General features: G+C 39.5%; 1 protein-coding gene across 2 annotated transcripts in view; it reads right to left on the bottom strand.

Annotated features, from left to right (window-relative positions):
- Positions 1-754: 754 nt before the first annotated feature.
- nr3c2 (nuclear receptor subfamily 3, group C, member 2) overlaps positions 755-13,933 on the bottom strand; it is an 81,885-nt gene continuing 68,706 nt past the window's right edge. Inside the window, exons 9-10 of one of the 2 annotated variants that reach the window (XM_040144881.1) lie at positions 6,737-6,894; positions 755-5,924 (exon numbers count right to left, since the gene is read on the bottom strand). In XM_040144881.1, the coding sequence (XP_040000815.1) occupies positions 5,769-5,924; positions 6,737-6,894 (314 nt within the window). In that variant the 3' untranslated portion in view covers positions 755-5,768. Of the gene's footprint in view, positions 5,925-6,736; positions 6,895-12,283; positions 13,871-13,933 lie in introns of those variants that run through there. The other variant, XM_040144883.1, reaches the window with a different exon arrangement.

Raw genomic sequence — 13,933 nt, 5'->3', positions numbered from 1 at the left:
CATCTGGTTCCTTCAGTGCGTAAAGCTTCTGAAATATAACCGTAATAAGACTTGATGTATTATTGGGGCTGAGTGGGAATTTGAGGAAAAGTGAATTTCAAACATAAAGAAGAGTGTGGAGGGAAAGAAAAAAAAAAAAACCCTCGGCTCAGAAAGTGGGCCACAGAAGCCGCCATGTGCGCGGGCGCAGCCGTGAAATCAGCCTGATCCAATAGATTCTGTTTATCTGGCACGACTACAAGTGAAAGCAATTGGAAATCTGGGGGAGATTTGGATAGGGCTGTGGATTCGGATAGAGAAAAAAAAAAAGAGCAAAAAAGTAATACTGTCTGCTCTACAGTCTGGCAAAGCAGGCATGTTTTCAGATCAGCCTTTAACAAGGTTAATGGTGATTTTTCTCCACAGGCACCATTTTACTGTAAAAGTCTCATCCCGGCGTGCTTCATCTCTGTCATTTTCTCTCTCTTCGCTCTCCATTTCTCTTTGTTCTCTTCATCTTCTCTCCCTGTGAGCGCTGTACCTGCTGCCGCTCCGCACCATTTCTGTTTTTCCATGCTAACTCTGTGTTTTTTGGCTCATTATCCTCCCCAGCAACCAAATGCAGCTGTTTCGAATTGATCCAGATCAAACAGCCTATTTTTCGGGGCACCTTTTCTAGCTTCTGTCTCATTGTATAATTTTCATCACACACATGCAGATCATACATACATACAAAAAAACAGATAAATTACATCATGTCAAATGATTAATTTAACAGTTTTATTGGAATCTTGCAATAGTTTTGCAAACACAAGTATGGCAATATCTGCATCAAGATATACAGTAGTTACTGGTTTCAAAGATGTTTTACTGGTTTATGTTGAAGGATTTCTACTGTATGTTTGCTGGATAGTTGCTGAGAAATATTGTACAAAGCATCTGAGTAAAAAGTCATTTTTGGAATTGGAAAAAAAAAAAAAAGCATTTGAATTTATTTATATATTTATAAGAAATGCACTGCCATGGCTGTGGAGATATGGCTTAGTCTCTCTGCACCCGATTCATCACTGTGAACAGAAAATGACAATGATGTGACTCCACATACAGTGACGCGATAGTGTACTGTGAAACAGCAGTTAGACACATTCTGAGTCATTCATGCCTAAAAGGAGAGTTCATTTACAAGGAGACAGCTCTGCGTTTAACATTGCTCCCTCAAGTAGGGGATAGGTTATTTATTGTTTGCAGTAGGTGGTGATTGATGACCATTAAGGGAACTGTTCATTAATCTTGTTCCTTTTAAGGGTTGGTTCAACATTTCGGGAAATTCGCTTACGGGTATTCGCTTCTTACTGAAAGTAAGACGACAAGGTCGACACCACTCTCATATCTGTCTGTTAAGAGTACTCCACCGATTTAGCATTGCACTTCTATAACATTGTTTGACTCACAATGTTTTAATCAAAAAGAAAAAAGATCAAATTTGATGCAGAAGAACCAGAGATATTGTCATTTTTATTCCACACATTAATCTTTCGTGGCAAAACCTGTCACCTACATTACCCACAAAGCAACTCAACCATCGACAGTTCAGTTGGAGATTTGTGTTTGTGTTATGCTAGTTGCGGCTAATGTAGCCTCGAGCAGAGAAAGGGAGCGGACTACAGAGGTTGGCTAAGTTTTCTTTCTAAATTCAAACCCCCAGATTTTTTTTCATTTTCAAACTTGTAGTCTTCAGCACCAAGCAACGCTGACTCGGGTGACATCACTTGAGGCAACTTATCAGACTTTGTCCCTGCCGTTTCCCCCGTGCTCCCAGTCTTTATGATAAGCTATGCTAACAGTCACCTGAATGTAGCTTCATATTTAGCGCACAGTCATGAGTGTTTATCGATCATCTAACCCTTAGCAAGGAATAAAAGGGTATATTTCCCATAATACTAAACTATTCCTTTAAACGGCCAAAATTATTAAATAGCCAACAGTCAAAGCCCATATATCTGGAGGGCATAGGGTCCAACAGCGACTTGATAACACGGATAACTTTGATATTATCAATAATCCGCTGTGTATAGTCCATTGTATGTTTTTACTTTAACATTCTTTGGGACAATTTTGTTGGTTTTGTGACTGAAACTTATTTTGGCAGTTAGTGAAATAGGTCCAGTTAATAACTGGTTAAAGACAGTCAAATTTGAACCGGCTAAGCCTACAGGTCTGACAGTCTCTGCTTCCACTGTTTCCTTCCATTTTGTGTGTGTACAAAGTTTGTATTTTCAAAGTGAAAAGTCAAGAACTTTCTTTCACGTATCCCAGTTTCAATAGTTTGTGACGTCTTGATTTTATTGTGGTGCTCATCAACAATATCGCCATGGGTTAGGAAATCATTTCAACAGCAACAACTCAAGGATCCATCACTTACATCTTGTTACAAAATAAGAAATACTTTTTGATTATTATTATTTTTTATTTTTTATTTATTTATTTATTTTTATTTATTTTATTTTTTTTTAACTCTCTCTAACATTCAGGTAGTAAGTTCCATAAGTCTCTCACAATGTATGATACATTCATTTCTCTATTTGGCCCTTTCTGCCGCCAACCCTTACTGTAAATTCTTCTCTGTGATCCAACACACAGAACATGGCGAGTGGGAAACACATATTTTTCCAATATTCCAACAAGATGGTTAAAGTAGAAATGTTTTATACTATACTCAACATAAGGACTTGCTGTATTATTTACAATATATACTGTAAAATTGTAAATCAGGTGAGATAAAAAGGCACAAGTTTCCCTTTTTTAAATACAATGTAAACATCTCATCAAAAAGCATGCATTAACATTTCATTTTACAAAAAGGATATCATTTTTAGACAAAGTACTTAAATATTGTTTTCCAGCAAAATATAATTCTCTCAAAAATACTTTCCCATTCATCCTATGAACCTTTAGACAGTTTTTTTTTCCTTTAAAAAGGACAAAAAAGGGGCAAAATAAAGAAACAGTGAGAGATTAGCTTAAGGGTCCTTCACAACTTGAACACAATAATGCATGACAAAGACGGATTGTAAAATGAGGCCCTTCTGATAAGGGACTGTATGGAAATGATCAGGTAGGGGAGTGCTATTAATATTGTCTTTAGACGCAGCCAAGTCTTGGGAAAAACTGCAATACCCTCCCCCAATATCTCAGAAATAACACGTTTATGGCAAGCCACCAAATGAGCGAATGCGGCGCCAACTCAGTATTTTCGCCCCCAGAATTCATTTAAAAAACAAAGATTAATTTTGGGATGAGAAAAAGTTGAAACACCCTGACCTGTTCTCACAACAAAGATGGACCACCCTCCCTTGAGCAAAATGCACAACCCCGCCCCTTTTCTGACCCTCCTCCCCCACCTCATAATTTTCATACAGTCCCTAATGACAGTTGTGATCCTGGCGCCTCCATCTCGTTGTACACCAATCTGCACACAGTTACCACCACAGAAGAGACCTCATAGTGTAGCACAGTGCCATCATTGCGAGAGCCGAGGCCACAAATACAATACACACCCACCCTGCTGTGCTAATGATGTCATGTTGTCTAACTTTTGGCTGCTTGACCATGCAGAAAGTCTTTTCCCGCATCATCACAGTTGCTTATCAAAACAGACAATTCCTGCTAGCTGCACTAATGCCTCATTTCACATTGTATCTCCTCTGTGCAAATCTAAATGTGGAAATAGGATATGGCTAATCCTATAACATAAATGCATAATACCCACGCTGAAAGAGCAGATCAACTATGCACATGCTTGCCAGGAAAAACAAAAAAATAAAACCCCACAAACACACACACACACACAAATTTAAGCCATACTCGCTCCATACTCACATGTAAATACACGCTCACAGGGCACAAAAAAAAAAAAAAATATATATATATATATATATATCACACGCCCCCACTGTTTTTCTTCCCCAGCGGCTCTATCGCTTTTCAGTAGCATTGTAGTAGTGTTCCACAACCACCCAGAAACCAGTGGGGTGTGAGACAGGTTAATGGTCCAGATGAGTGGGCCTACCATGCCTAAAATAGTAGTGCTCGGCCCAAAGATAAGAGAAAGGAAATCAACTAAGTTAGGATAGATGATTATACCAACAGTTCGTCATCAAGCATTCATCAACATGTACTTCAAAACATCCTCTGTACAACAGCTGAATAGAATGTGTTTAAGAAGTTGTTAATACCTGTACACATTTGCCTGGTTTTGATACATTAGCCATTTGCTGTAAGCACTGCAGAGTAATGCTCCATTTTGGATTATATCAACTTTACAGAGTACGTGTGTTTTAACTGTATGTCCATATAGTGTATCGTATGGACTGTCTACAAGTTACTGTACATGTTATGTTTTGCCTGGCTTTGTAGAAATGAAGCACCTTAATGTAAAATGACTGGCTTGTCAAAAACTAAACCTTTGCAACACACTTTTATAAAATGCTTTTTATTATTATTTCTGGGAAGAGTAGATAAGTGTTGATTCACAAAGGGCTGGTTTTGCTTCATTGTGAGTAAAAACAGACATTTGGACAGCTGCTCTGGAGATAACACAAATGACAGCAATTACGATGGATGCACCTCAGTCAAATCCATTAACAGCGGACTCTACTGAAACCATTTCCTTAAATGCATGATGTTTTCCATCCTGCAGTACCCCTGACCATTTCTGCACAAAGGTTAAATTGCTCATCAATATTGTCTTAATTCTATGCCACGATGCCTAAAATAGTGACTTTATGACATGGCAGCTTCACGTGCAAGCTTTCTTTTACACAAGACATTATTATTTCAAAACAGATTTAGCTTTGGACTTTTGCATATTAGTTTTGATTGTTTTACTACATATTTTAATTAAAAAACTCAGTATGTGAATGTTAATGATGGCTGTTATGACACCAATTGAGATTCAAACTTGGACTTGTTAGATTTGATGTAATTATTCAGCTTATGATGATGCTCGTATAGCCCTTGGAATATATTCAAATAGACCTTTCACCTTACAGTATATAATTTCTGTGCCGCCTCATAATGTTCTTTGCCCTGTAGTCTTGCAGTTCGCTGCTACACTGCAAAGCAAAATCTAAGTATTGGCATATCTTTTTTTGTAGTGCTATTATTTGTGAAAGACTGCATAAGCCACAGTTAATATTTGCAAAACCTTTTTCTCTAGATTTGTAAGGGAATCTGATTTTAGTGCATGTGGAGTGCATCTGTGCGCTTGTGTGAAGGCATGTGGACAGCATGTGTATCAATTTCCCTCTGTGTGTGTGTGTGTGTGTGTGTGTGTGTGTGTGTGTGTGTGTGTGTGTGTGTGTGTGTGTGTGTGTGTGTGTTTGTGTGCGTGTGTGCGCGTAGTGAATGTATCTAGCGCATCCTAAGAAATGTATGGCTTTATCTCCATAGAAAATACTGTTATCGTCTTTGGGGCGGGGGGGGGACACTGGAGGTACTTCGGGATGCTTTGTCACATTTGTCACAAGTGCTTCTCAGCGTCTTATGCTGGCTCCACGGCTATTCACAGCTCTGACCTGCTCATGGTGACTTCAAGGTCAAATCGCTCTCCGCTTTTTTTACTTCTACCACGTCACTTAACCTTCCCATCCAAGACGTGGACGCCGGCATACTGGGCGACAGGGTGCAGGCCAACTGGTCGGGCCTTCCTTGCACATTTTCTGTTCCTTGAACTTTTTCCTCCCCTTTTCCAGTTCTTAATGCCGCTTCTGTCCCAACTGTTTAGTGAGTCACTTCTTGTGGAAGTAGATTGTGTGAGTGAGGCCTGACTCCACCTTTGGTATCTGGTCACTGATGATCTCCACCAACATTTCGGGGAACTCCACCTTCAGGGCCTGGGACTCACGAAAGGTGTAAAAACAGAAGTCCAACAGGTTCCCAACCAGCTGGACAACACAGACACAAAATTTCATTAGAAAACACACTGTAGTTGTAGTTATTTTATTGCTTATTTCAAGGCAGAAAAAAGATTTTTCTTTAGTTGGTTCGTCTTTATTATTTACATTTAAACATTAAAAAAAATCTGAGAATTGAAGTACACTAATGTAGATTCATAGGAGTCTGTTTACACTCTATTGGGGCACTGGCCCCTTTTCAATTCACGTCAGCTCACCACTTGGGGGCACCACAGATTTTTTTCAGGGCACACCTCCAATAAAGAAGGGTCATCTGTTCAGCACTAACCCCGTTCACTCAGTCATTAGGGTCACTGGATTCTGGCCATTTTTCTCTGTGACCTCTTGCTTGCTTGGGGTTTTGCCTACATTGTCGTTATACCATATTCCAGTTGACCCGTGCATAAAAAAAAGGAACAGTGATTTAGCACTTTTGCCACAGTGACCACTGTGTGCTGTGATCCAATAAACTCCGAAATGGCATCGATCCCCTTCTGTTCCATTCACCAATACAGCCTGGTCAACGCCTCTTCCAAAATAACCTCCCCCTCAGGGAGGGATTGGGATGCAGTAATCCTTATTCCAAGCCACAGCACCATTGAACCGCTAAGTAAATGCATTATCCAAATCCACTATGCTGCCATTTTACTCAAAACATTTCCAGTGATATTAGAGCCCCAAAGTGCCAGTGGATACCCGGCTCTGTGTTTGAAGGCATGGCCTAACATGAGGCTGCCAAGGGAATCCTGTGCTGTACTGTAGGCGACTGGCAAATAGGAGGCTGACAGGGCAAGGGTACTTACATCGTGCATGGCGTCCAGTAGCTTGGTGAGCTGGAAGAAGCGCTGCCAGGTTTGGCCAGAGTTGTTGGTTGCTTTTCCAACAGAACGCCGGAGCTCCTTAATGTAATTAACCCGCATCTCCTCGAATGCTGCCTGGTTCTTCAGACCCTCTTTTGGAACTGGGAAAACAGACAAATACCACTGTCATCAGCTGGAATCAGCTGAATGAGAGGACAATAATACCGGTCTAAAAAATGGATTTCAACTGAGATGAGAGTTTTATGCATCATGTACAAATTTATTAGAAATGACTAAAACTTTTTTGTGTGACATGATTGTCAGGAATTTGTATAAAATGACAAAGTCTGCAAATCTGTTACTGCTGAACATTTTCTAAACAGATTAGACAAACAGACTGCTCTTCAGTGCCTTGAAGAATGTAATCCATCACAATAAACATTTAGTTGGCCGTAGGGTTGGGCTGAATGACAATATATAATATACCTTGAGATATAAATTTGTCAACTGAGATAGTTATCACTTTAATATCTTTGGTTGTATTAGGCCATTTTTGGGCTATTGTGTAAATTGATGATCAGGGCTATGTCATGGCAATGTTGGATTTCTACATTATGTTTGTATCTGTGTGATGAAGCACTTTGATTTGTTGGCTATGTAATTCACTGAATTAGCCCAAACAGATATTCTCATCTGCTTATAGTGTTCACAAACAGTTCCACAAAGTGCTCTACATTGTGATATCAATCAATATCACAATATAAAACGAAATATACCGCGAGAGGGGATTAATTCATTCATTGTTGAGAAATGCATTTCAACAGTGATAACATGGAGTAACTTTGGCAAAAACAAACAGACAAAAAAAATAGTTATGTAATGTTAATAATATGTTCCTTTAATGTAGAAAGGTGTAAAGGCTAATTAATTCAGTGAATTATGCTCCCACTCCAACACAGTTGCCTTTTTTTGGACATTTTTTCCGTGTTGACGACCTAAACCTATTTATCAACTCATCACAACCACTTTCACCATTAAAAGTGCTAATAACTGGTTTCCGGGTGTAACCACTGATTCATGAAAGACGACTGGAAGGCCTTGATTAAAAGTTATCGGAGCAACAGTGACAGCAAAAAAGGCAACAAAAGTGCTTATGTGTGTTAAAGAGCTTAATCGTTTTGTAAATCGAACCTCATTCATCAAGAAGTTTGTTCTACAGCTTTTAAACCTTCATTCTCATTATAATGAGCTTGGTAGTAGCATCATTGCACTTCAAGTAAAAAGGCAGTGTAATGGGAGGAATTAAGAGAGATGTGAACAATGCGATACAGTAACTGACCATGAGGATGCATCAAAATGTCCACAATATCTCTTTCTCTCACTCGTTCTCCCTCCCCATGCAGCAGAACAAAGTCACAGATATGGAAGTTGGCCAACGCTCTTAAATGACATTCAGCCACTGGCTACCAGATTAAGAAACACCTCACATCTCAAATCGGTTCGAGGGAACGCTTTCAGGTGTCCTTCAGCCAAGCCTTGAGATATGACTTTATATAATTTGTCAATTAGCCATCTATCTATTTATCTATCTGCTAGCTACGATAGATCATGCTAGCTAGCATTATAAAATTACATATACTGTAATAGAGGATTTTGTCCATTTCACCCACTCCTACTCCAGTGCTAATACTAAATACTATTTCTACATCTGTAATAGGGCAGATTAATTGATAATTTCATTATCAATTAATCTGTTGGTTGTTTTCGTAATTAATAATTTAGTCTATAAAATATCTGAAAACAGTAAAAAAAAATTACCATTAAAACTCCATAAAGCTCAAGGTGACTCCTTTAAATTGATTGTTTTGTCTGACCAACAATCTGAAACTTAAGTGTATTCCATTCACATTTACATGATATAAATAAATGCAGCAAATTCTCACATTTCAGAAGCTGGAAGAAGGTAATGTTTGTCATTTTTGATTCACATATTACCTGAAGTATTGATCGATTATTTTCTTTTTTAAATTGGTGATTGTCTAATTAGTTAATCCGCTAATCGTTGCATCTCTAATGTGGAGCATCACAAGACTGAGCTCTACACATGTGTGTAAAGAACACAGGATCTCATTCTGCTGTATGGGCCACCTCTGGAAAATAGCTTGCAGTCATTCATGAGGCCAAAGAAGCTCCCGATCACATGTAACAGCTTTAGAGAACTAATGGTCGTCACCAAAGGTTCAGTGACCAGATTCCTCTGCATTCACAGCCCGGCTAAACATACTGAGAAGAGGCGATGGCATTAATGTCTCTTAAATTGTCATAGTGTTTTTTTAAAACCTTACGAAAATACTCTTTATCGTAGAGTGTAAAATTCAGAGCCCTCTTGATTTAAATGACTTCTCTTTAAAAACTTAATCGTGTGCTTTTTTCACTACTTTTGATTAGCCGTAATGCCTCAGATGAACCTAAACCACTTGTAGCAACACTAGCAAAAACCAGCAACTGACAGGACCTGTTTGTGTTCTGCTGAATAAACAGCCAAAGGCAAAAGCCTACTTCTTGTCAGTTAGGATTGCATCGTGTCGAGAACAGAGCATTGTAGGTCAATAACTCTGAGAATGTGTGTTTGTGTGTTTGTCTGCCTCCCTCTCATCCTCCTCCCTCTATGTAATTCTCTTCACTGGAGTTTGATGAACAAACACCTTCAGGCACAACATACATGACGCTGAGGAAAACAGATATGAAAACAGATTGGACCCTGGTGCAGAGGGCATGAGTTCTTTGCTTTATTTCATGGCTGACATGATGAGAATGTGCTAAAACCAAGGCCCGCATTTGGACCTTTTGTTTTTCTCCCACTGACCCACATACATGTATGGCCTGATGAGAAACTGATCTGGCATTTAGGGGCGTTACCATGACCGTCCCCAAAATAGGGCATTTATACCACCGTAATTGGTGTCAAACGGATTTTTGCTGCAGGTATAGAATCTTTTCAACTAGGCCATTTTTCTTATGTGGAGTGCAACTGCATTATTATGTGCACCACAAGGCTGGGAAAGCTCTTTTTCTTATGCATGAGAAATAAACAGGCAAACATAACTCATGCAGCTAGGAGATGCCATTAGCATGTGTGTTGTTAAAGGACATGCAGCTTCCTGCTCTGGGTTGATGGTGCATACCTAACTGACAGTGTGGTTTTGATTTAATACCTGATGCTATTCATTACGGAATTCTACAACTAGCATGACTATAATATTAAGCGAAGCTTTAAGGCGTTGTCAAACAGAAAATTTTAATTTATACATGACCCAAAAAGACTAATGAATGGTTAGAATGAAAAGTAGAACTGCACTTTAAGTAGTGTAAAGCAATTATCATGCTTTTGCTTAATTAACTGTAAAATGCGTCACACGAAATGCACCCATCATCGCGGTAACATGGTGACAGTTTTGAAACAGAACAAATGAACGAGATAATCTGGGAATGCTATATACTTTTGTGTAGGGGTGAGGAGTGCAACTGGTTTGAGCAGGCCACTGCTCCTGTGCCAAATCCAAACAGGGTCATGAGACGCCGCAGGCTCAGTGAAACCTTAGCCAAGGTCAGAGAGGAATAACAGCGCTTCTCTCTTTTCTCTTTATCCCTCCTTCCTTTTCTCTCTTTTACTTGTTCACCCTCCCTCTATTTAACACACACACACACAAACGCAATATATCAAACCAGCCCAAAGGCGCACACACACACACACACACACACACACACACACACACACACACACACACTCAGTGACTCTCTAGTACTTGCTCAGCTGACAAGTTCTGACAACTCCTCTTTAAACATTTCTGCCGCTCCTCCCTCCACAAGGCCCTAACAATATCTCTGAATGACTGTAACTAAGAGAACTTCCTGCAGCGCCTCAGAAAATCCAGAGATGGACTGCTTGTTTTTGAAATTGTTCACAAGTGCTTCTACTGAAATGTTTGCCGAGCCCCCATATAGTACAGTCACTCCATCATGTGGACTTTGGAATGGGCAGGTACAAAAAGTTCTTTGCTGCACATTAGAAACGAAGCACTGGATGAGTATTTTCTTCTCTTTCCATCATATTTTACCACTGCATTTTGACTAAATCCAGTAACCATAGCAGATTGAAGCACCTTAAATTCCCCGTTTCAATTCTGTATACCTGCTTCTTTTAACCACAGGCTCCCCTTTAAAATTCCAGCTCGGGTTTGAAGGAAGTGGAGAAAAATAGCAGGTCTTGGAGCACAGCCTGGTGCTTGACTGGCCTTTATTAAGTACAGCAGGGCTCTCTGGAAAACCTCCAGAGGAGGAGAGGGAGGCCACGGCAACAGAAGGACCAGCTCTATCACCCCACCACCCCACCTCTTTTGTCTTATATTTCTTTCTCCCTACAGCTATGCACCTGTCTCTTTCTCGCCAACACTAGTTCTCACTGTCGAAATTTTTCTGATTTCCCTCTTTAAATTTCCCTTTTCCCCCTCGGTTTCTCATCCTCTCTCTCTCCGCACCTTTCTCTTGTCCTTATCTCTCCTAACATCCTATAGCTGAAATCCAGCCGGCGCTCCCCTGCTTCCACATGACTCAACAGCACTGAGTTTATATCAGGGAAATGCTTTCACACCGCCTCTTCCATATGTCACTGTACTATAAAGCCAAAACCAACCTTATAACATTGGTCTGGGAAATATTGAATATATCAGTTTCTACTGATATATTTATGATCTATACTTCCCTATATATGTACTAAAGTAAGTAAAGCACGAGAAGCACATTGTTTCATAAGGGGTCACTAACCACTGGTTTAATCTTTTACAAAGGTATTATATTTTATAATCTAATCTTAAAAGTAATTACAAACTACAGCTATCAAATAAGTGTAGTGGAGTTAAAAGTGCAGTATTTCTCTCTGTAGTACCGCTACAGAAATACTTGGGTATAGTACTTGCGTAAATGTTCTTAGTAACTTTCCACTACTGAAACTTTGTCATATTTTGCTTAAAAAACTGCAAGACTGAATTGTAATTTCTGATCATTTCTTCCAACGCTATTGCAAAAATGAATCAGAATTAGGGCTCAGACAGCAGTCCAAGTGGCATTCTCTACAAAAGCTTGTGAGGCCCTTAGATAACCCCCAACAAGAATGCAAGAAGCAAGTTCCGCGTAAACATTAAATCTTCTATTTAATTTGATGTAAACTTGTATCATGTATAATACATGATTAGTTGACAGACAAGAAAAAAATATCTGATAAATTGTCAGTTTTGACCTTGTAATTGCTCGTTCTGTGTGTGACTATGGGCTCAAATTTGGGTCATAAAGATTTTGAGCTTTGAGCTTGTAAAGTAATGTTCATAAATAATTCCAGAGTGTGTAGTTTTAAATCAAATCATATGAACCTGTAATAAAAATTTGCATGAGAAATTCAAGTTTGTACATGTATAGAAAAGATTTTTATTTGTATAAACAAAAAAAAAAGGAACCTTGTGAATAGAAACCTCTGAACAAATTATAATCAGTGGTAAGGTTACACAAAGACACTGTGCTAAAGAAATGCTTTTGTGAACATTTTTGTACAGATATAAAGCAGGAAATGGCTCACTCGTTATACTCATAGCTTATTTTGAATAATGATATCAACTCTATGTGTAAATATGAATATAAATGGCAAAATTTGCAATGTTAGGATGAAGTAAAGTTTTCCAAGGTTGCCCCCTCTGAGTCCAGCATTCATGCACCCCTTTCAGAGGCCACAATAACTGAAAAATAAACACTCTGCCAATGAATATTTCCACTGTTGGCACCGGTGCTGAAGTTCAAAGAGTTTGAAGTCTGGCCAGCATGCAGCCTCTTCAAATTCCTTGCCACAACTCTCACTTATCCCCCTTCTCCTTACCTCTCTTACTAACTATTGAACATCTATTGACACAGACACACACAAGGTTCCATGAGGATGTACTCTATAAATAAACAGAAGACTGCATCAGGTCCCATGTTACCTGGTGTACGTTTAAGTGTTGTGGTTATCTTTTTAATAGCTAACAGTGTGGGTGTGGCCGGTGAGGTTGTGACACGGCTGCCATCATGGAAATCTTTTAACCCTTACGATTGAACCGAAAGCAGCAGCTCACGGTGTGCGTTGAGGTGGTGCAAAAACCGCTGCTTTTGGTTTTCAGCTGAGCAACCTGGTCCAACACATCCTCTCTGCGAAGCTGCAGTGCCCGTGGGCGAAGTTTGGCTGATAGTGACAACACTGTGAGACCTTCTGCAGTGAGTGATAGAATTATTCTCTTTGTAATACTCAGCTCCCCCTTCCCTTTTGAATTTAATGCATGTTGCTACACAAGCAGGTGCATGCAACATCAAGTTTATTTCCACACCTGTTATGCATATTGATGGATTACCAAGAATGAGCTTAAAGCGGGATCTAACAGACTTTAAAAAGGTGTGATCGTGGTTGCCAGGAAGGCGGGTATGAGCACTGCCAACACTGTCTCAAAGGTGTGTGGTGGATGGGACAGAATACAAGACACCTTATCAATACATTTCCTACAGAGAGGCCGTCTTTTGGTTAAGAAAAGGGGGGAGATGTTGCGTGGCTCAGGCCTTAACAGCCCGCAGGACGGCTGTTGATCTCACAATACAAGTGCTAATTTGGGAACACACAAGGCATTGTACCTTGGCCTGTATGTGGTGTAAAAGCAGACAATCACACAGACACCTCTCCTGTCCCGAATAAACCACCAATTTATCAGTGAACAAAAAACATCAGCACTGTTGATTCTGGTGAATCCTGCCTCCAACTGCAACACTATAATGGCTGACTCAATGTGCAGCGTAAGCAACACAATGCACAGATCTGAGTCCCATTAAAATGGTAGAAAACGGTTCTATCACTACTTGTAGACAGATTCCTTGATGCCAGAGCATCACCGCTGACTGTCCTTTAATGGGTAACGTTTTCTCACAAGGAGTTCGATTACTTTTTGTCCCGAATTAATGTTAACTACATAATACTTTTTAAAATAAATGGTTATCAAATGACAGTTCATTATACAGTTGGTAATTTGTGGTTGCAGGCAGGTTTGGGACAAAGTGCAAGTGCAAGTTCTGCATGAAAAAAATGAAAAAAAAATCAGTGTGAGCAGCCGGGTATGAGATGAATAAATTAGA

The sequence above is a fragment of the Xiphias gladius genome, chromosome 15 (assembly GCF_016859285.1).
Source record: "Xiphias gladius isolate SHS-SW01 ecotype Sanya breed wild chromosome 15, ASM1685928v1, whole genome shotgun sequence".
NCBI lineage: Eukaryota > Metazoa > Chordata > Actinopteri > Istiophoriformes > Xiphiidae > Xiphias > Xiphias gladius.
The sequence above is the reverse complement of the archived record's forward strand: the minus strand, read 5'-3'. Positions and strand labels throughout refer to the sequence as shown.